The 20,012-nt window shown below is 48.9% G+C and overlaps 1 protein-coding gene across 3 annotated transcripts in view; it reads left to right on the top strand.

Annotated features, from left to right (window-relative positions):
- LOC139590783 (mitogen-activated protein kinase kinase kinase 3-like) overlaps nucleotides 1–19,762 on the top strand; it is an 82,453-nt gene extending 62,691 nt beyond the window's left edge. For all 3 annotated transcript variants that reach the window (XM_071428515.1, XM_071428516.1, XM_071428514.1), the window contains exons 8-17: nucleotides 762–895; nucleotides 4,059–4,132; nucleotides 6,258–6,325; nucleotides 8,135–8,227; nucleotides 9,170–9,364; nucleotides 10,192–10,340; nucleotides 10,936–11,067; nucleotides 13,982–14,111; nucleotides 14,677–14,854; nucleotides 16,869–19,762. In XM_071428515.1, coding sequence (XP_071284616.1) covers nucleotides 762–895; nucleotides 4,059–4,132; nucleotides 6,258–6,325; nucleotides 8,135–8,227; nucleotides 9,170–9,364; nucleotides 10,192–10,340; nucleotides 10,936–11,067; nucleotides 13,982–14,111; nucleotides 14,677–14,854; nucleotides 16,869–17,097 — 1,382 coding nt within the window. In that variant the 3' untranslated portion in view covers nucleotides 17,098–19,762. The remainder of the gene's footprint in view (nucleotides 1–761; nucleotides 896–4,058; nucleotides 4,133–6,257; nucleotides 6,326–8,134; nucleotides 8,228–9,169; nucleotides 9,365–10,191; nucleotides 10,341–10,935; nucleotides 11,068–13,981; nucleotides 14,112–14,676; nucleotides 14,855–16,868) is intronic.
- The last annotated feature ends 250 nt before the right edge of the window (nucleotides 19,763–20,012 follow it).

Genomic DNA, 20,012 nt, shown 5'->3' with positions numbered 1-20,012 from the left:
CTTTGAGGCTGACTGATTGTATCACAGCAGAACTCCCAGAGTCTGCTTTCCTTTCTAGCATCACACCTGGATACAGTGACAGCTCTTAGGATCCAGGGTGTGTTGAAGGTCAAGTCTGCTACACATTGTGTGGTCCCACAGTAACAAACCCTCCCTGTTGCTAAAGCTTTGGAAGATGCCCATAAACAGCATCACACCTCTAGCTCCATTCCCATCCTCATGAGTTCAAACCCAGCTGTGGCAGCAGCTCTCTGGTCACAGGGAGCAACAGACAACTTTCCCAGGCATCATTCTGTGAGAGGCTCTGAGAAGCTCAGAGAGAAGAATTACAAACAATACTTCTCTTCACTTGCTGCACCTGGTGTTGTGAATGTGTGGAATGTGTTGTAGAGATGTGTTGTGGAGAATGTTTACCAAAGGGTGATTTCTTAATTAGCCAGTGGTGATGGTGTTTTAATTAAAGGACCAATCAAGTCCACCTGTAGGGATGGACTTGATTGGTCATTTAATTAAAACACTGTCAGGTGTTTTAATTAAAGATCAATTTTAGGGATAGGGATTTTATACTAGGGTATAAAAAGCAATGGGTTTGTTAATAGAGTGAATCAGCCTTCTGTGAATGCCTGGAGAGCCTGTGTCACTTATTACACCACCCTGGACTCCTGTGCTGGCACCCAGGAGCTGTGTGCTCACTGGGACAGCGTTTCTGGAAGGGTTTGGCTTGGTGGGTGCCCTCCTTGACCGTGTGTGTCCCTGCCCAGGCTCCCTGCACACCGGGCGCAGCTCCCCGCCGCCGGGCAGCGTTCCCGAGGAGCAGCAGCAGATCGCCCGCCAGGGCTCCTACACCAGCATCAACAGCGAGGGAGAGTTCATCCCTGAGACCATGGACCAGAACGTGAGTGGGGCTGGGGTGTGGCTGCAGTGGGACAGCTCTGCTGGCTTCTCAGCATCTCTGACTGCTCAGAGGGACCCTGAGATGTGTTGGAAAGTCTCTTTTCCCAGCCTGGCGGTTGAAGGAGTCAGAGCTCTTCAGTTCTCGGTCTCAAGGGTGTTTATTGTATCTTATCTATAAAATATTTTCACCTGTCCAGCCGAGGTCCACTCAGCAAGACAGACAGACAGAGGCACTCTGCCTGCCCCCAGGGCTGTGTTATCTTTTTATACTAAAAACTACCTGTACAATGTGTACAATCACTTCCCAATACCTATCACCTGTGTTAGACAGTGAGCTTCTCCTCTAAACCAATCTAAAAGTGTCAACACCACAGCAGAAGATGGAGCCCAAGAAGAAGAAGGAGAAAGGCTGGACATGCCCAGATTCCTCCATCTTGCTCCCTGAACCCCCATTCTAAAAACCCCAAAAATCAATTTTTCACCCTGTGATAAATTCACTGTCATTCTACTTTTGTGGCTTGCAGATCTTCACCCAAGGTTGATAACTTGCTCCATGGGTCATAATCAAAACCACAGGCACCTTGGGCTCTGTGCCAGGTCTCTGAGCCCCCTGGCAGGGGTTCTGGCAGTCCAGGACAGCCAGAGGGATGTCCTGAATTCTGACACTGGCTGTGCTGGGAGAGCTGCTCCCACCTCTACATTCTGGCAGTGCATTCTGCTTGGGGCTCAGGCCAGCTTTTTTCAGGAATGGGTGCCCCTGGGCTTGAAATGCCCATGGGAATGTCTGATTTCCAGGAACCCTGAGAGCCAGTGGGGATGGCAAATGTGCCCAGGTATCTCAGGTAGCTCTGGAGCAGCTAAGATCTGGGGCACATGTTTGTACCAGCTGCCAGGCCCTCATGGCCACAGCATTCCCAGATCCCAGGACCATGAGGGAATGTGCCAAGCAACCGATTGCCTGCGATTGCAACAGCCTGGGGATATCAGCAGCTCGGGCTGCTTCCCATGTGGTGTTTCTGCACGAGCTCCAGTTACAGTTCTTGGCTCTGCCCACAGCCTTTGTGGTTTTGTGTCTCTGTCCCTCCCCCATTTATATTTTTTTAAACTCTCTTAATAAGGAAATTGTATATTCCAGCCCCTCAGCAATAAGAGAGCAGCAAGTTCCTCAGTGCTGAGCAGTACTTCATCCTCCAGTCAATTTGGTACCCACGGTGAGGGAAACTCTGCAATGTCAAGGGACCACAGTGGGAGCACCTTACACCTCCCTCTCAATCTGCATTTCTGCTCAATCTGTAGCTCTAAAGAGCTTAGTATAGATCCTGTGAAGTCAGCTGGGCTGTCTGAGCACATGTCATTCTTACAAAGCTCTTGGAAACACAAGAGCAAGAATCCCTAGTTTGCAGGAGGGACATCTGGAAGGTACTAAACTAAATCCATCAGGCTGCTATGCTGGCCCCCAAGGATGTTCCTGGGGAGATGTGTATTTCCTACACTCAAAAGCACCCACTAGCTCCACATTTGCATGCAGTCTGTGCCAGTGTTTCCATGGCAAAGTTGTGTTTTCAACAGTTTATTATACAGCCATTAATAAAATAAGAAGTCACTCCGGGTGAGTCTTGGCAGCGTCAGAGTGCAGATGTATCGTGTGCTCCTTGCAGCCAAAAGTTGGCTCCCCATTGTTTTCACATGCCTCCAAAACATGTTGGGAAGGATTAAGACAAAGTGTGTGTGTGTGTGCAGGGGGAGGGTCCCCTGACCCCCTTGGGTGTAAATCAGCCCAGCTCCACTGGCTGTTTGTGGAGCTCCATTAATTCAGAGCCCTGAGCCTGCTCTGGATGAAGGTTCCCAGATGCTCTCCTTGCTTTTCCCCAGCATCACTCTGTGGGTGGCCCACAGCCCTTTGCTGGTGAATTAAAAGCAGGGAAAAGGGGTTTGGGGAATGGTTTGGGGTTTATTGTCTTTCCTCACTGAGCAGTTCTGCTTTTCCCTATGTGGGCTTTGCCTCCAGAATGTTCTTGTACTGCTGCTTCCATATGTGCCTTATGGAAAACCACTCAGAAGCTGGAGCTTGCTGCCTTTTGGGGAATGCCCCTGTGCAAGCCTGTGATGTAACAGTGGTCTTGGGACCAGCCTGGCAGATGAACAGAGGCTGAGTATGGAGCATGCTCCAGTTCCCAATTTTATGCTTTTGAGAAATGAGTCTGTTTCAGCTTTAACTGCCAGAAGAGACCTGGCATGGCTGGCAGAGGTGGGGAGTGGCTTCTGCTTGCTCCTCTTTGGCCTAGTGCATTTTGAAGGAGGTTTTAGGGTAAAAACTAGGAAGCAGAGAAGAATTGCACTTTGCAGTTGGAACTGCCTGGCCAAAACAGCACGAGTTGTTCTGACAGCTGGCTGAGGAGGGCTGATGGGAACAGCCTGGGGAAAGGGAGGCAGTTGGGGAAAGAGGAGCAATGTGGGAAGCAGCAAAGTGTGCCTCCACATGGTGTTTAACCCTTGTTGCTCAGCTTTCCCAGGAATGAGCTGTGGAGCAGGGATTAGTGAATGTCCTCAGCACAGTGTGGCCCAGAGCAGGCTCTGCTCCATGTGGAACTGCACACAGCTCCAGGGTTTACCACTCCTTACAAACTCTCTATTGTTAATAACCAGCTATAAATAACCCTGGCCAGTACAATGTCTCATCCAGGAAGCAACACAAATGCAGCTTTTGACTTCACTGAGCTGGTGAGTGCCAAGCCGGTTCTTCCAGCCAAAGCCCTGATGATGCTGCTCTTATCAGCAGAGAGGAAGGCTGGGCTCGTGTGCCAGGGCAGCTCGGGAAGTCAGGAGCCCAGGGCTGCAGTCCTGCCTCTGGTACACAATATCCACTTGGCCTTGGGCACATCATTTGTGTCCTGATACATATTTTCCTTTAGTAGTAAGGAAAAAGTAGTAAATATTATTATTTCTCACAAATGCTTTGAAATCTCATTGACTCCTCTGCCTACTTTGAACATCAGGGTGCTGATGATCTTTGCTTCAGTTTTCCTACCAGCAAATAGCAGCTGGAAAGAACAATAATGCAGAGAAGGCATCATAAATGGGTGACCCTGCAGAGGTCTGCTCCTTCTGGAGTTTGGAGAATTATAGTGCATGGTTTTATTGTTTCCCTTTTCTTTCTCTGTCAGATGCTTGAAGCTTTCATCAGCCCTGATGATTCTCTGTCTGGGAGCTGCCAGTCACTGGACAGGTCTGTGGACAGGTGAGTTGTGTGTGTCACCATGTTCACAAGCTGAACTGCTCCACAGCAGGAGAGCAACAGGATCAGTGGCAACCCCTGAGGTTTCTGTTGGGATGAGGATGCACCTGAGTAAAACAGATTTATCTTCATTGCTGAAAACCAGATCCTAGCACAGATGTCTGTGCAATGGTATGATTTGAATTGCAGTAATCTGAGCTGGACAAAGACAGCCTAGCTTTGTGTGACCAGGTTTTCTTTTTTTGCCTTTTGACATGAAAATTCTGGCAGAATCACACAATGGTTTGGGTTGGAAGGGACCTTAAAGATCATCCAGTTTCCAATCCCCTGCCATGGGAAGGGACAGCTTCCACTAGACCAGGTTACTCAGTGCTCCATTTAGCCTGGCCTTGAACTCTTCCAGGGATGGGCATCCACAATTTCTCTGGGCAGCCTTTTCCAGTGCTTCACCACCCTCCCAGCACCTCCTTCCCCTCTGGCTCTCTGCAGTCACCAGGTCAATATTCCATCAGCCTCTCCGTGCCTGCTCGTCCCTGGGCACGCTGTCTGCTCTCCACTGACCACTGGCAAACTCAGCAGCCCCTGTGCAGTGCCAGCAGCCACAGACATGTCACTCAAGGTGCTGGGGACACCAGATGAGCAGTAACTAAGTTTAGCTGCTCAGCAGGAAGCAACTGGGACACGTTGTACTAAGCCAGGCTGCGATTCAGTGCCTGCTGCCATTGAGCTGGATCCCAGCTCCCACGTGCACAGAATCCCTGTGTTTGCTGCTGTGCAGGGTGAGCTGTGGCTAAGACACAGTGTCCTTTTGGGAAGCAGTGTATTTTTTTTTCCATCTGCATCAAAGGTTGTCTATTTTTTTCCGCTGTTGCTGTTCCATCCAGCCCCAAGGCTGTGTTCCAGCAGGCCTGCCTTGGGTTGATTGTGTAGTGTGCTTTGGGTTTGCAGCTCCGTGTGCTTTGGACCTGTCTCAGCATCAAGGTCCATTTCCTTTTTGTGGCTTTTAATAATTTCCTGTGATGTATTTGCTCATTGTTAGGGCTGTATTGAAGCTGGATTCCTTGTGTTCCCAACCTCTCTGCCCCAGCTTTGCTTTTGCAGAGATTTTGCCAAGAAGAACAGCAGAAGGAGCACAGGCTGTTTGTAACACTGCTGTGAACTTAGAGGAGAGCTTTAGGCTTTTAGCTCTGTCTGTGAGAGGGTGGCATGGCCTGATTTCATGTCCAAAGCAGGCAGATGTGTCCAGTCATGGTTCCAGGAGCTGGAAAAGGCACAAGGGGTATTACTCCAAGGAAGAGGAGTTAGTGGGACTCTTCCTGCAAAGAGGTGGTGGGGGCCTTGCAGCCAGTTGTTTGGGATCAGCCCAAGAGGACAGAGCAAGTCACCAGGCTCAGTGACCAGGCTGAGGGTTAGGAACAGCACCACAAAACTCCTCTTTGCCACAGCAGGGATCAGCTTTGACATGAGTAGGTTTCAGAGCACTTTACAAAGCTGATTTCTACTCTGTGCCCGTATTGTTAAAAGAGAAGTGTAAAACCCACATGCCCAGATCACTCTTTAAGAGCCTGAGGTGAAATTGGGATTGCAGAAATCCCCTTGCAGTGCTTTTCCATCCCCTCACTGGTCCCATGGGAGGCTGTGTGTTCCCAGTGGTGGGGCAGAATCTGTGTGAGGAAGGTGGGAGGTGATGTTGGACAGGAGGGAAAGCTGCATGAACTGAGCATGGCTGAGGGACTCTGGTGTGAGCACCTGCAGCAGCTCAGCAGTGTCCATGGAAAGCAGAGGTGTGTGGTTGAACACTTGACAGTGAGGGAGCAGAAGCCTGTGGCCCTTCTTCTGAGGTGCCTCCTGCACAGGGGTGAGACCTTTGGCTGCTTCATTTCAGCCTGGTGACTGTGGGTTTTGCAGCATCCCTTTTGTTTGCCACAGGAACAAGCTGTGATCCAGCCAAAAAACCAATCCTCATTCTTGTGCAGGATGAGGATGGGAGCTCAGTGGTCAGTGCAGCTTGTGGTTTATCCTGTCCTTTCCCTAGTTTATTAATTTCATAGTTTTATTTTTATTAATTTCATATTAATTTCCTTTCTGATACAATAAATAAATCCTTTTTTTTCCCATCCCTTTGCAGCCCTCCCTTTCCCCAAACCCCTGTTCCTGGAAGGAAGAGCCATCCCAAAGACGGTCTTGATTGCATGGGTAAGCACTCTTGGTGGTTTATATTTGCTGAAAAGTATAAAAAGCTCATAGTGAAGAGGCTGGATGAAGACTACCAGAGAGATGGCACGGCATGAAAAGTAATTAAAAGCAATCAAGCAAACCAGCTCCATGGCTTTGGTAACCCTTCAGAACTGACCCTGTAATGATCAAACATGAATATTCTCTAAAATCAAAAGGCCCAGAGCAGCAAACACAGGCAGGGCTGCTCTTGTCTTCATTAACCCTTTGTGATTCTGCAGCAATACCTTTGGGGCTGGTTTGGGAATCAGTTGACAGCAACAATAGTCCAAACTGGGTAGCTGGGGCCCTGAGGTGGATGGAGGCAAGCAAGCAAAGCTGTAGAGAGATCTGTGTTGGAAGATGTTGCTCTTGTGTTTGCAGACAACTGCAAGGTTCTGGAAACAGCCTTGTAGGATCAGCTTTTGTCTCTCTTTTCTCATCTGGGAGTTGCCCCTTCAGGATCCCGACTTCCTACACAGCAAAGCCCAGCTCTCTAGGGAGTTACACCTCTTCCACTTGCATGAATAATAATCTGCAATAGTGCAAATGCTGTGAGAGAAGCTGTATTGGTGCTTGCACAGATCATAGGTTACTGCTTAATCACTTATAAACATCCAGCTGGTTAAATAATGGAAACTCTGTAATATTGTAATGACTTGCACTAATAAAAATGAGCAAATGGCAGCCAGCCTGTGGCAGGATAACTCATTGCTGGCCTGAGGCAGGATTTCTAGATTGAGCTGCAGAGATGAAGCTGCAGTCAGCCCTTGTTGCTGAAGTTTTAATGCTTCCCCCATGGCACTTTGCTTTGAGACACCTCTGGGCACCGTTGCTCACACGTGGCTCACCGAGAACCTCTTGCCCTGTCCTTGTTGCTCCTCTTGCTGACCATATTTCAGCCATTATGTGCTCTTTTTGGCAATCACACCGAAGCACAGCAGAGGCCAGGAATGGCCTCTGAGGAGCTGCTGCTGGCCCCAGGCTAAGACAAACAAACAGTCAGAAGGGGCTGTGTCATTAGAATTGGATGGAGGAAAAACAGCAGGTGAAAGAAGGGGGTGGAATGACAGATATTTTAATCTCAAGCTATTTGGTGCTACCAGCAATGGCTTCCTGTGCTGGGGTTTTTATTAAAAAAATATGTCCTTATCTTGCATGTCCATCCATCTCTCTCATCATCCATCTAAACTCTGATGGTCTTTAATCCCTTCTGTATATTCTATCTTTCTAGCATTTAATCAAATAAATATAAAAGTTTGGAGCTCTGGAGGTTTGAATTGGCTTTCAGAGGGGAGGAATCACATCTGAGAAGAAAGAGGGGAGATATTATCTGGTGTTAGTCAAGTGCTGGATTTTTTTGCATTTTCCTGGAAATAGCTGATATCATAGCAAATGTTTTGGAGTGGATGTGTCTAGGCCTGACCCTGCCTGGCAGTTCTGTTTCAATTTTTTGCATTTTCCAAGTGCAAATAAGATGTTTTAGTGCTTTGCCTTGGAAAGCAAGCATGGTCTGTGTTAATCCCCTGCTTGAATATGGGCCAGGGTCCATAAAGTCAGCAGTTAAACCTCTGCTTTAGGGGCACTAAGGGCAGTGTGTCTAACCCTGATTTTCCACTGAAGAGTTTGTGAGTGTAGGCAGATTTCACAGGGAGCCTTGGGATGTGTAGGGTTGTGTAAATGAACACCTTGTCACCTCCTTCTTGTCTCAGTGTTTCCCATAAGAAACACTCTGAGCATTTGATACTGAGCTGATCTCAGAAATATCTGTGTCTTCTTCCCTCCTGGCAGATTTTGACATCCCATTCTGTGAGAGGTTTGGGAAAGGTGGGACCTTCCCAAGGCAGTACCATCTCTCCCAAAGTCGCAAGGACTACAGCGATGGTAAGGACGTGATGGGGGCTCAGGGTGGGAGGTGATCAGTCCTTGATGGCTTCTGCCAGTGCCTGGGACTGGAAACACTTGGGAAGGAGAGGTTTCTGATAAAGGGAGAGCCACCAAGTGCTTTGGGATTCACTTGTGTGTTCAGAAGGGTTGTTCTCTGTGAGACCTTGTGGCTCTGCTCTTGGGAAGTGCTGAGCCTGTCCTCTGCTTACACCTCCTGCTTTAATTTCACCATGGGGATGATTGGCATTTCTCATCCCTGGCAGTATCAACCTTCCTACTCCCCTAGATTGCTTGCTTTTGAGGATGATTTTTGTGACCTTTACAGCAGGTTTCTCACTGAGCCATAGGAAATCCCCAAGCAATTTCAGGGTAGCAGTATCTGTTTGCTTCTCTGTTTTAAGCTGGTGAGCTCTGAGCTTTGGGCCCAACTCCATCATCTTTTTCCTGCTCATTCTTTCACTGTGTAAGACTGCAAGTAGTGGGAGGCAAAAATTCCCTTGGGAAAAATGTATTGAGGACGTGCAGAGAGCATATTGAGCTTTCCAGAATGAGCTTCATCTCTCACTGCCACCCCTGTGAAAGCAGGTCTGGCCCTGCTGTGTGGTCATTTGCATGTGGACTTAGGGGATGGCAGGGATAATTTTCAATGTAAATCTCTGCCTGTTCAGTGTTTAATTGTGATTAACAACCAACACACCCGTTGATGTAATTAAACTGTTGCAAACCCCTCTGGAAACATCTACATTAGATGTAATGCCTGCTGTTATCAACTCTTAAATTGAATTTAAAATCTTCAAGGCTTTGCTTCAGTTTCATTACACTTGCTTTGCTTTAATTTGAGGAGGTGAGGATCTGGGCAGTGATGTGAGAAGGTGGTGACAGGTGGATCCAAGCTGCTCTGTGTGTTCTGGCTGTCACTTTACCCCTTTTTCCCTGCAGGCCGGAGGACTTTCCCCAGGAGTTACTTCCCACAGGAGAACCTGTTTCAGCTTGTCCCTTCCAGCAGAACCAAGAGCTTTACTGGGGACAGCAAGCTCAGCACCTTGCAGTATGATGAATACAGGCCCAAGTGTTGGAACAATTTTGAAAAGGGTCTGCAGGCCTTCAGCACCTCCCCTACAAAAGCCAGGAACTGTGAGTGAACCAAAGCCCCAAGTGCCTGAGGTTTCAGGAGAGCTGGGATTTGGCACAAAATTGAGTTATTGTGACCTGCTGAGTTACTAATTCCTGATGTTGCTGGACATCAGCTAAGCAGCCATGGGTAAACTTTGATTGCACCCCCACCATGAGGCACACTGCACCAGCTTGTGTGTCATGAGCAGGGTTTAGTACAACACCCTGTGTCTTACTCAGCCTTTGGCTGAGAGCTGTGTGGGGTCAGCTGGTGTTCATCTTGCTGGGTTACAGGTGATTGCTTGTGTGTTGGACTGTCAGCTTCCCAGAAGACTTGGGATGTGGGAGCAAATGCATCCAGAGTTTCTGTTCCTTGGCTTGCATTGCTGTCACCCCAGCACTCAAAGATGCTCCTCTGCTATTGCAAGACTGCCCATGGTATAGAAGCTGGTGCATTTTGGGGCTGTTTAGTGATGGATAACATCCAAGTAATGACCAGTGAGATAAAACTCCTCACTGGTCCCTGCCTGGGTTGCTGCTCAGCCATCCTGTAATCTGCTAAACACTCCCACAGCAGAAGGGAAATTCCAGTGTTGGCTAAGGAAACAGTTTTTAGAGGAAAGACTCTTAATGAAATTGGAATTTCCTGGGATTTGTTTCTGCTTTATGCTAATGCAGACTGGGAGACATTCCCCCCACACCAATAGCACCCGTATAGTTAAAACTGGTTTGTCCTGGTGCCCCTGGGAGAGATAGAGACTCACTGACTGCCCTGTAGGGTCAGGTGGACCCTGATGCTGAAGTCTCCCTGCTGTGCTCTTCTCTCAACCCTCTCCTCTCTCCTGTAGCCCTGCAGGCACCTGTGAACTGGAGGCTGGGGAAGCTGCTGGGAAGAGGAGCTTTTGGGGAAGTTTATCTCTGCTATGATGCTGACACTGGGAGGGAGCTGTCAGTGAAGCAGGTGCCTTTCGACCCTGACAGCCAGGAGACAAGTAAAGTGAGTACAGGGGCAGGGCTGTTCTGCAGCACCCTGGGGAGCTGTGGGCTGAGGGTACAGGTGTCCATGTCCCTGGGAGGCTGTGTGTGCAGGCAGGTTGTTTCCCCTCTCTGGAGTAGTCCTGAATGGCTCTGGTGCTCTGGTGACTTCTGTGCCTCCCAGTTCCTTGGTTACATTGGCCTGCTCTGTGTCAGGTATCACCTCTTGCAGGTCTGTCTGATCTTCCTTAGTTTTGTTGCTCCCTTCACCTTCCTTGCTCCCTTCACCTTCTCCCCATTCTGCTCAGTGACTTTGTTGAAATCAAACAGATTTCAGAATCTGAAATCTTTCCAGAAAAACTCCTTAAACACTAATAATAATAATAATAATAATAATAATAATAATAATAATAAACCTGTCCAAAAGCCAAGCCCTGTCTTTTTCTTTGCCTTTCCCTTAGGGCAGTGCTCCTTATTTCTGAGCCTCATGTAGCCAGTGGCTTTGTGGACAGCTTCACAGCTTCTACAAAAACTGTGCTCAGCATGGAGCAGTATTTATATCATGTTCCCAAAGACACCATTCCCCTTCATCAGGAAGCCTGTGTGGTTTGTTACAGGAGGTGAATGCTTTAGAATGTGAGATTCAGCTGTTGAAGACTCTTCGTCACGACAGGATCGTGCAGTACTACGGGTGCCTGCGGGATCCTGAGGAGAAGAAACTGTCCATCTTTGTGGAATACATGCCAGGGGTAAGTGTGCTTCCTGCTAATCATTGTCCTGAGTGGCAGAAAACAGATTTAGAGTTTCCTGGATTTTGGTGAAATTTGTATCTGTCCAGCTGAGCTGTTTTATGGCTGATGAACCGAACCAAACCAAACCAGTGGATGCATCCCTAAGGCTTGGGAGAGCTTAGGGTGTGAGTCAGAGGTCATGGTGAAGCCCCTCGACAAGCACTGGGTGAAAAGAAAAGCTTTGCAGGCAGGTTTTAGGTTTGAATCCTGAAGCAGGGTGTGTGCACAGTCTGGAATCTGAGCTTGGTGAATGTGGGACATGATCCAAATCCTGCTCCAAACACTGTGGCCTGAGCCCATCCTTGAGTATTTACTGCAACTCCCTGCAGGACAAGCTAATAGTACAACTGTCCACCCACAGCTGTCACCAATTATTTGTGGCTTTCAGCACATGTGCATTAAAACAGTGGTATTCATTAGAGTCTTCTGTTGAGGACAGAGCTTTTTGTGGGCAGCATTATCCTCTTGTGTAGGAGTGGCTTCATTTGTGGCTTTGCTGATATAGGATGAAATAGTCATGGGGAAAAAAGATCAGAATGCTTTGAGGGAATTTAGGCAGCGGCTTGAGAATGTGCATGGGTGAGTTGAGCATCTCTTTGTGTTTGGGAGCTTGTGAATTACATCAGCCATTAGACTGATGGTGTAAAACAGCATAATGCTATTTACATTGCTGGAGGATGCGTTCTCCCAAGTCTCTTCTGTCCAGCTGGATTTGTTCCCCAGAGTGTGGGAGAATAAACCCTTGTTTATACAGAGATTTGTAAGGTCAGAAGGGACAATTAAGTCATTTGGTTGCAAATAATTTTAGTAGTTAAGTAAATGTGCTAGAGGCTCTCTGAATGCATCTTGCATGTGAGTGATCAGGTGGACTTCCATGCCTCTGAGTCCCTTCCATACCCTGCCCTCCCTCTATCCCTGTGGGCATGTTGCCTTCAGGCCCTGCCACAAGGCATGGACCAAGAGGAGTAAATCCCAGGAATTCCAGCAGTCCCCTTGCTGATGTTTGTTAGCAGTCAGGAAACCAGCATTCGATGCTGGGGCAGTGTCCAGCAGGGCTGGAAATTCAATGTTTGTTTTTTTAAATGATAAAGCTGAGCTCTGACCAAATACAGATTGACTTTGCTGCTGCAACAACAGCTCATTTGACAAAAGCAGCTTGGGGCTCTGGTTTCCAAGGCCAGTGGAAGTGAGGGAGTTCCCAAAGCTTGCAGGACAGCAGCTCTGCAAAGCTGAGTCTGGCCAAGCTTCCAGTTTGAGACAGTCAGCTTGGCAAAATGTTCAGAGGGCCAAGTTTGGATGCACCCTGATGCTGCCATTCTTTTGCTGGCCTCAGTTAATAGCTGACTCTAGTTGCTGTCCTGCCCATAAACTGTTTTTTAAATTATGCTTGGAAAACAGAATGGTCCATTTGACCACAGGCCTCAAAGAACCAGTTTCCCCTTCTTGTGTGATATCCCCTCATCAGGGTGAGGGAGGGCAGGATAAGAAATCTGTTTTGGTTGTGGTGAGGGAATGTACCCTGCATACAGGTTATATTGAAGGGTCATTTAGAGCATCTCAGGTTGCCTCAGCAGTGCTGAGAAAGGAAAAGGAGAGGCCCATCCACAGGATCACCACCAGCCTCAAAAGATGCCAAAACAGTAGCTGGGCAGAGCAACAGCAGAGATGGGTGGATGTGGAAAAGCTGATACAGTTGGATGGGCTGGCTTGGAGCAGAGCAGCCACTGTTCCCAGAACAGGACTGGCAATCTTGGATCAACCCCAGAGCTGCAGGACAGACAGAAACAGGATGGGTTTCCCCTCCCACTTCCCAGCTAACCTGAATACTGGAGGCAGAGCTGAGTGTGAACCCCAAATCTGCCTCTGGTTCATCCCTGCCAAAGCCCAGCTCTGGCACAGTGAGACACATCCATTTCCAAGTGGCCCAAAAATACAGCTATAACCAAGGGGATCAACCTGCTGCAGATGATAAATGTCTGCACCCCTGCTCCCTTTCCTCTTTGATCAATACCATCACACCAGTTTGAGCCTGCATGCCTGGGTCAGAAATTCAAGGACTTGTAAATTATCTACTCTGGGTGGTCTTGGTGCAGTCCCTTTTGGGGCTGGTTGTCCCTCATGGCTGTGGGTGTTCCTTCCTGTGCAGAGTTTTGGGAGGAGGCTTTCAAAGACTGACTCATTATCTTGACCCTAAAGAACTGGCTCTCTGCAACTCCCTGCAAGGAGATTGTAGACAGGTAGGAGTTGGTCTTTTCTCTCAGGTAACAAGTGATAGGAAAAGAGGACATGGCCTCAAGTTGCACCAGCAGAGATTTTGATTGGGTACTAGGAACAATTTCTTCACTGAAAGGGTTGTCAAGCATCAGAACAGGCTGCCCAGGGAAGTAGTGGAATCACCCTCATTGGAAATGATCAAAAACCCACATGGTTTAGTGATGGACCTTGCAGTGCTGGGTTAATGATTGGAATGGATGGTCTCAGAGGCTTTTTTCCAGCCTTAAAGAGTCTATGAATCTAATTAATCGAGTTGATCTTCTCATTTGAGTTGTAATTCCTCATCAGTTCGGTCTTTCTCAGTGAGCTGTCAGTGACCCCCCTGCAGCCACTAGAGGGGGAAAAAGGTCTGTGCTGTTGGCAGGAGGAAGCTGTGCCAGGCACCAGCTTGTGTCACCTTCATCTCCCCAGGGATCTGGGACACGGGCACAAGTCTTTGCTCCGTTCACCACTTAGTGGATTTCTGCTGTTCCTACAAATAAGGTCTGGGGGCTTTTTTGAGCTGGAAGATAGAGCGGTCAGGAAGGTTGAAGAAGTTGCTGTGATGTGATGGTTTCTCTGGTCCTTACAGGTGGTGTGTGTTGTTTCTTTGCAACAGGGCTCAATAAAGGACCAGCTGAAAGCTTACGGTGCTCTGACTGAGAATGTCACACGGAAATACACCAGGCAGATCCTGCAGGGAGTCTTCTACCTACACAGCAATATGATTGTCCACAGGGATATTAAAGGTGAGGGCATAATACAGAGGCTTCTTGCTTGCTTGGCTTTGTTCAGCCCAGCCTCCCCTGCCCCAGTGCAAATCCAGCATAGTGCTGGGATCTGCTATTTGAAGTATTTTTGCCCCTGCCTTTCACCAGATTGAGCCATGAAAATCTTGAGCAGGCAGCTGAAACCAAAATCTTGGGCTGTTTTCTCTCTCAAGGGATTGCTGTTAACTGCCCTTACATGTCTGAAAATCTGGTGTAACATAGCCAATAACTGAGAGGCTCTGCCATTTGGAGAGGTCTGAAGCTGCTTTCTGCTGTCTGTGGCAGGAGAATCTGTTGGCCCCCATGCACTGCTCACTTTTGGGAAACCTGCTGAATGAGGGGATGCTGGTGGGAGTCAAACCTCTTGGAGAGCAGCTGCCTTAGGAGAGAAGGATTTGAAATGATGCTGAGTCCAGCCCCACCACAGCCCTTTGGGCTCCCCCCTGCCTGGCTCTTTGCCTGTGCCCTTCCTGCTCTCCTCACTGTAGCCACTTCAGGTTCCTGTTTCATTTCTTGGGGGTCTTGTCTTTGCTTCTCATCCCAGGTGCCAATATTCTGAGAGATTCTGCTGGAAATGTGAAACTTGGAGATTTTGGGGCCAGCAAACGCATCCAGACCATCTGCATGTCTGGGACTGGGATTAAATCTGTCACAGGAACACCATACTGGATGAGCCCAGAGGTTATCAGTGGAGAGGGCTATGGAAGGAAAGCTGATGTGTGGTAAGGAACACAGTAAAAACCCCACCACTGCTACTTAAATCCAACAATCCTTTTGGGAAGCTGTAATAAGAACAATAGGTATAGCTAGTTGCTGGAAGCAGTGCAAAGGATGGAAAATAGGAGATACATGTTAGGATCAACTGTGCAGATATCCAGTGTAAAACTATTGTAGCTAAGTTCCCAAAACAGGAGCACTCAGAATCACAAGTTGCTTTTGGTAACTCTTGTCTTGTGTGAGTCTCACTCCAGCTCATCCCCATAACTGCTTTTGATTCTGGACAGCAGGTTGATAACAAAGCTCACTGAAAGACTGTTGAGTTTTGTTGGCCCTGATTTTGGGTTCACTAAGCTCAGAGGCTCAGGGGGTCTTCATGGTCTTCCCAAATGTGCTGCTGGATGTTTGCATGTGGCTCAGGCACAAACACAACTGAAATCATTGTCTTCTTGTGAATGTTTTGATCTGTGGAGGATGACAGATGGAACCTGGAGGAATTGGGATGACACTACTAATCTTCCCAGTATGAGGAAGAAGCAATGTCTTCCCAGTGTGCTTTCTGTTGGGTGCCCATGCAAAGAGGGTCAACAAAAAATAATCCTTCCAAGAGGACCCTAATTGGGTGGGAAAACCTAGAAAGTCCTTAGCAGGTGTCCATGTGCCCTGCACCATCTGCACTGGCTGATGGGAGGCAAATGATTATTTTTAAATTTTTTAGGATCAATAGGATAGATTTAATTTTTTTAGGAACATTCATGAATAGAGGTGGCAGAGTATCTCTGCTGAGACCAGGATTCTTGAGCAAACTGAGGGAAACCTCTCAGGCTCTTTGCTGCTCATTCCACCTGCTCCTGTCAGGCACATCTCAGAGATGAAGTTGGATGTAGGCAAGCATTTGATTCTGGCTCAGCTTCCCTGGGAACTACATGTTATTGTTGAAATTGTGCTGTCTGAAGCTGTTCATGGATTTCCCTTCAGGGGATGCTCCAGTGAGCTTCCAGTTAACTTAGTATCTCCCTGAGCTTTTATGAAACTTGGTAGCCTGAGAAGAGGAGGCTTAGAGGTGACCTTATTGCTCTCTACACCTTCCTGAAGGGAGGTTGCAGACAGGTGGGGTTGGTCTCTTCCACCAGCAGCACTGACAGAACCAGAGGACACAGTCTCCAGCTATGTCAGGGAAGGTATAGGTTGGATAATAGGAAGAAATTTTTCACCAAAAGAATAATAAAGTACTGGAATGCTCTTCCCAGGGAGGTGGTAGAATCACCATCCGTGGATGTGTTTAAAAAAAGACTGGACATGGCCCTTGGTGCTATAGTCTGGTTGGGGTGTTAGGGCATAGGTTGGACTCAGTGATCTTGGAGGTCTCTTCCAACCTCATTATTCTGTGATTCTGTGATCTGTAAAGTGGGCAGAAAAGCCGTCAGCTTTAAGGGCAAGGCTTGTGCATCCACTCAGAGTTGAGTGCCAAGGACCTGTGTGACCAGGGAGCTTCAGGGGACCAGACATTCCAGGGCTATGTGCCCATCTCCCACAGGTTTGCTCCCTTTAGGCAGGCACAATCCTAGAGCTGGTTAGACTTGAGCTGCAGCGTGATGGAGTTTATGGGTCCCCAAGACAAGGGAAGAGATGAGAATCTTGACTCCATGTTTCAGAAGGCTGATTTATTATTTTATGATATATATTATATTAAAAGAAAATTATATACTAAAAGAATAGAAGAAAGGATTTCATCAGAAGGCTAGCAAAGAATGAATAATAAAATCTTGTGACTGACCAGAGAGTCCAACACAGCTGGACCTGTGACTGGTCATCAAGTAAAAACAACCACACGAGACCAATCAAAGATGCACCAGCCACATTCCACAGCAGCAGCAGATAATTATTGTTTGCATTTCGTTTCTGAGGCCTTAGTTTCTCAGGAGAAAAACCCTAGCAAAGGTATTTTTCAGAAAATATGTCTGTGACCCTGCAGTGCCACCTCCCCAGTCCCTCACGCTGTGCTCGGCCTTGTTGCAGGAGCGTGGCCTGCACCGTGGTGGAGATGTTAACGGAGAAGCCGCCCTGGGCAGAGTTCGAGGCCATGGCGGCAATTTTTAAAATCGCCACGCAGCCCACCAACCCCCAGCTCCCCGACAGCGTCTCCAGCTCCTGCCGCAACTTCCTCAAGCAGATCTTCGTGGAGGAGAAGCGGAGGCCGACGGCCGAGGACCTGCTGAGGCACCCCTTTGTCAACTGCGGGCTCTGAGCGCTGCCAGCGGGGACGGGGAGCGCCGTGTGGGGAGGTCGGGCCTCACCCGGGGCTGTCCTGACAGTCCCTCCTCGCTCGCTGCTGCCTGGGCCCCGCCGCCTTGTTGGATTTTCAAGCTGCGCTCGGGACTGTGGGGAATTCAGAGCGAGGGATTTCCCGGCCTTGTGCGGGTGCTGGACCACGGAACCTCCCTGCTGCCAGCGGTACCGGGCTCGTCCCCCCTCGCCAAGTAACTGCTCTCTTGGGGGAAGTGTGGCAAATGGGAAATGTCCCCTCAGCGAGTGGGGAATGTCCCCCCAGGCAAGTGGGGAATGTCCCCCCCAGCGAGCGGGGAATGTCTCCCTCAGCGAGCGGAGAATGTCCCCACCGGCAACGGGGAAATGTCCTCCCCAGCGAGCGGGGGATGTCCCCTCAGCACGGCGGCGGTGCCGGCGGCATCCCCTGGAGCGGTGGGGGAATGGGATGCTCAGCGGCCATCAGCACCTTTCGCAGAGGAACAGACAGGGCCTTCAGCCAAGCCGGAGGAGATGATCCTCAGACCGCAGAGTCGGGGGGACCTGGGCGTCCCCGTTCACGAGGGGACCGACCCCGCTGGAGCGGCCGGCGGGGCGGCGTTTCACACTGTCCTGTGCCTTACGCGGTTACAATCAAGGAGTGATGCTCGGCTCGGATCTGGTGTGAGGATGCAGCAGCCGTGTTGACTTTGCCTTGGCGTGTGTGTGTGTGTGAGAGTCTGGGAACCAGGGGGTCTTCTCGGGGTGCAGGAGGTCTCTGCCGGGTACGCCCGCGGACGGATGCCCGGGACCCCTGCCATGGGCTGAGGGATGGGTAAACGGTGGTGGTGGTGGTGGTTAAATGCTGTGTGGGCAGGGCTGAGCAGCAGCCAGGTTGTGCTGGGAGCCATCAGGATTCACGTGGGAGCTGAAGGGGATCTCAGCAAGGACAGCTTTGCTCATAGCCACAGTTCTGCTGAGCCATTCCCCTGCTGCTGCACTGGGGTTGGAGAGATGCCATCGTGTTCTGGAAATGGAGCTGCAGGGAGAGCCCAGTGCATCTCTGTAAAACCCAAGAGAGTGCCTAAAATTAGGCAGAGAGGACTGATGCCTGTGAATCTGGGTGAGTCCTCCTCCAGGCACCTTCTCCTCTGTGCCTTGTGGACCATCCCCAGGTACAGGGAAGGGGAGCATCACTTCCATGGTGATGCCCAAGGCAGCAGCTGCAGGACAATGGAGCCCCAGACTGGGAAAGCGGAGCTGCAGCAATGAAGGGCAGCTGAAAGCAGATTCCTTCCCTCAGTAGGTTTGAAGTTGTATGAGAAAATGGGCCAGTCAAAAGCAGAGCTGAGCTACAGCCTCTGACCAGCACTGCCCTGCTGGAAAACCTGGGCAGGAAGCACACACAGAGTCCCTGGAAGCTAGTTAATTAATTAATCAATCAGATCTTGGGGGTTTGGGATAAATTAATTGCACTATCCTACCTCCCCTTCTCTGCTGCATTAGCTCTTTCCACTGACTCAGCAAAGGGTCCAAAAAGCAGTTACCAGGAGGCTCCATCCTCAGGCCACTGTGTCAGACACAGGTTTATTTTAATGCTGGTTTTCAGTGAAAATGAAAAGTGTTGCTTAGACTTAAGAGGAAAGTGACAAATGGGTTGTTTGTGTGAACACGTCCTTGAATTGCATCACTGATGTGGTGGTGAGAGCATATCCATGTCCTCAGCTCTGAACAGAGAAGCAAGGTTTAGGAGGCTGCCCAGTGTAGCTGTGGGTGTCATTTCTGGAAACATTCAGGGTCAGGGCTTGGAGCAACCTGGTCTAGTGAAAAAGTGTCCCTGCCCAATGGCAAGGGGTTGGAATGAGATAAGCTCTAAGGTCCCTTCCGACCCAAACCATTCAAAGATTTCATGATTTCAAGGATTAGTTCCATTTTTAAAAAAACAACACTGAGTATTAGGGCAAATTAAAAGAAATACCTAAAAGAATTCCCTATAAATCTGTCTGAAAGCTACTGAGGCCGTTTATTCCAGGCCAGGTTCCAGGGAAGCTGGGGGGCAGTGCAGGAGCAGCACTGGGGCTTGTGTCAGTCAGCCATGGGGGTGATGGGCAGCTCCCCATGAGGAGGGGAAAAGTCTCCTTTTGCTGAGGGGGATGAAGAATTTTATTCTGTGAATAGGACCAAATCCATCAGTCTGGTCAGTAATATGGGATGGATGGAAACAAACACAAGGGGAAAAAAAATCGGCATTGTCTGGGAACGGGTTTGGCAGAAGAGGGTAACAGAGTGTGTGTTCACCAAAGCTAAAAAAAAAAAAAACAAAAACAAAAAACCATTTTTAAGCTGTTTTCTCTTCTTTCATTAAATCTGTTTGGTTTGGGTTTTCTCAGCCCTTCAATGGTGGGAGGGTGTTTCCCTTCTTTCCAAAGATTTGAGAGCCAAAGGGGGCTCCTGGCTGCCCCAAAATGCTCCCAGGGCCCTCAAACCACCTCAATCCTCCCATGGATGGATGTGGCTCGTGTGAGTGTGTGTGAGTGAGTGTGAGTGTGAGACACTCCTCAGGTGCCTTTGCCTTTCTGGTTTATAAAACCCTTGCAGTGTTCTGATGTACAGAATGGAACTAGGAAAAGCAAATGGAATTATTCTACCATGTAAAGTCATTTTCTGTTTGTTTGGTTTGGTTTTATTTTGTTTTGCCCGTAGCGGGCCCTGCGGCTTTCCCTGTGCACTGCTGTGTGTCCGTGGAGAAATAAATTCCTTTTGGGGGGTGGGGTGGGGCAGGACACGGCAACAGGCTGTCAGGAGAGTGCTGCCATCACCATCCCTGGAACTGTGGATGTGGGATGTGGTTTGGTGATGAGCATGGTTGGATTTGATGATTTTGGAGGTCTCTTCTCTCCTTAATGACTCCATGAGCCT

This window comes from Agelaius tricolor, unplaced genomic scaffold (genome assembly GCF_023055355.1).
Source record: "Agelaius tricolor isolate 1412-34295 unplaced genomic scaffold, bAgeTri1.0.p SCAF_6, whole genome shotgun sequence".
NCBI classification, from domain to species: Eukaryota; Metazoa; Chordata; class Aves; order Passeriformes; family Icteridae; genus Agelaius; species Agelaius tricolor.
The sequence above is the reverse complement of the archived record's forward strand: the minus strand, read 5'-3'. Positions and strand labels throughout refer to the sequence as shown.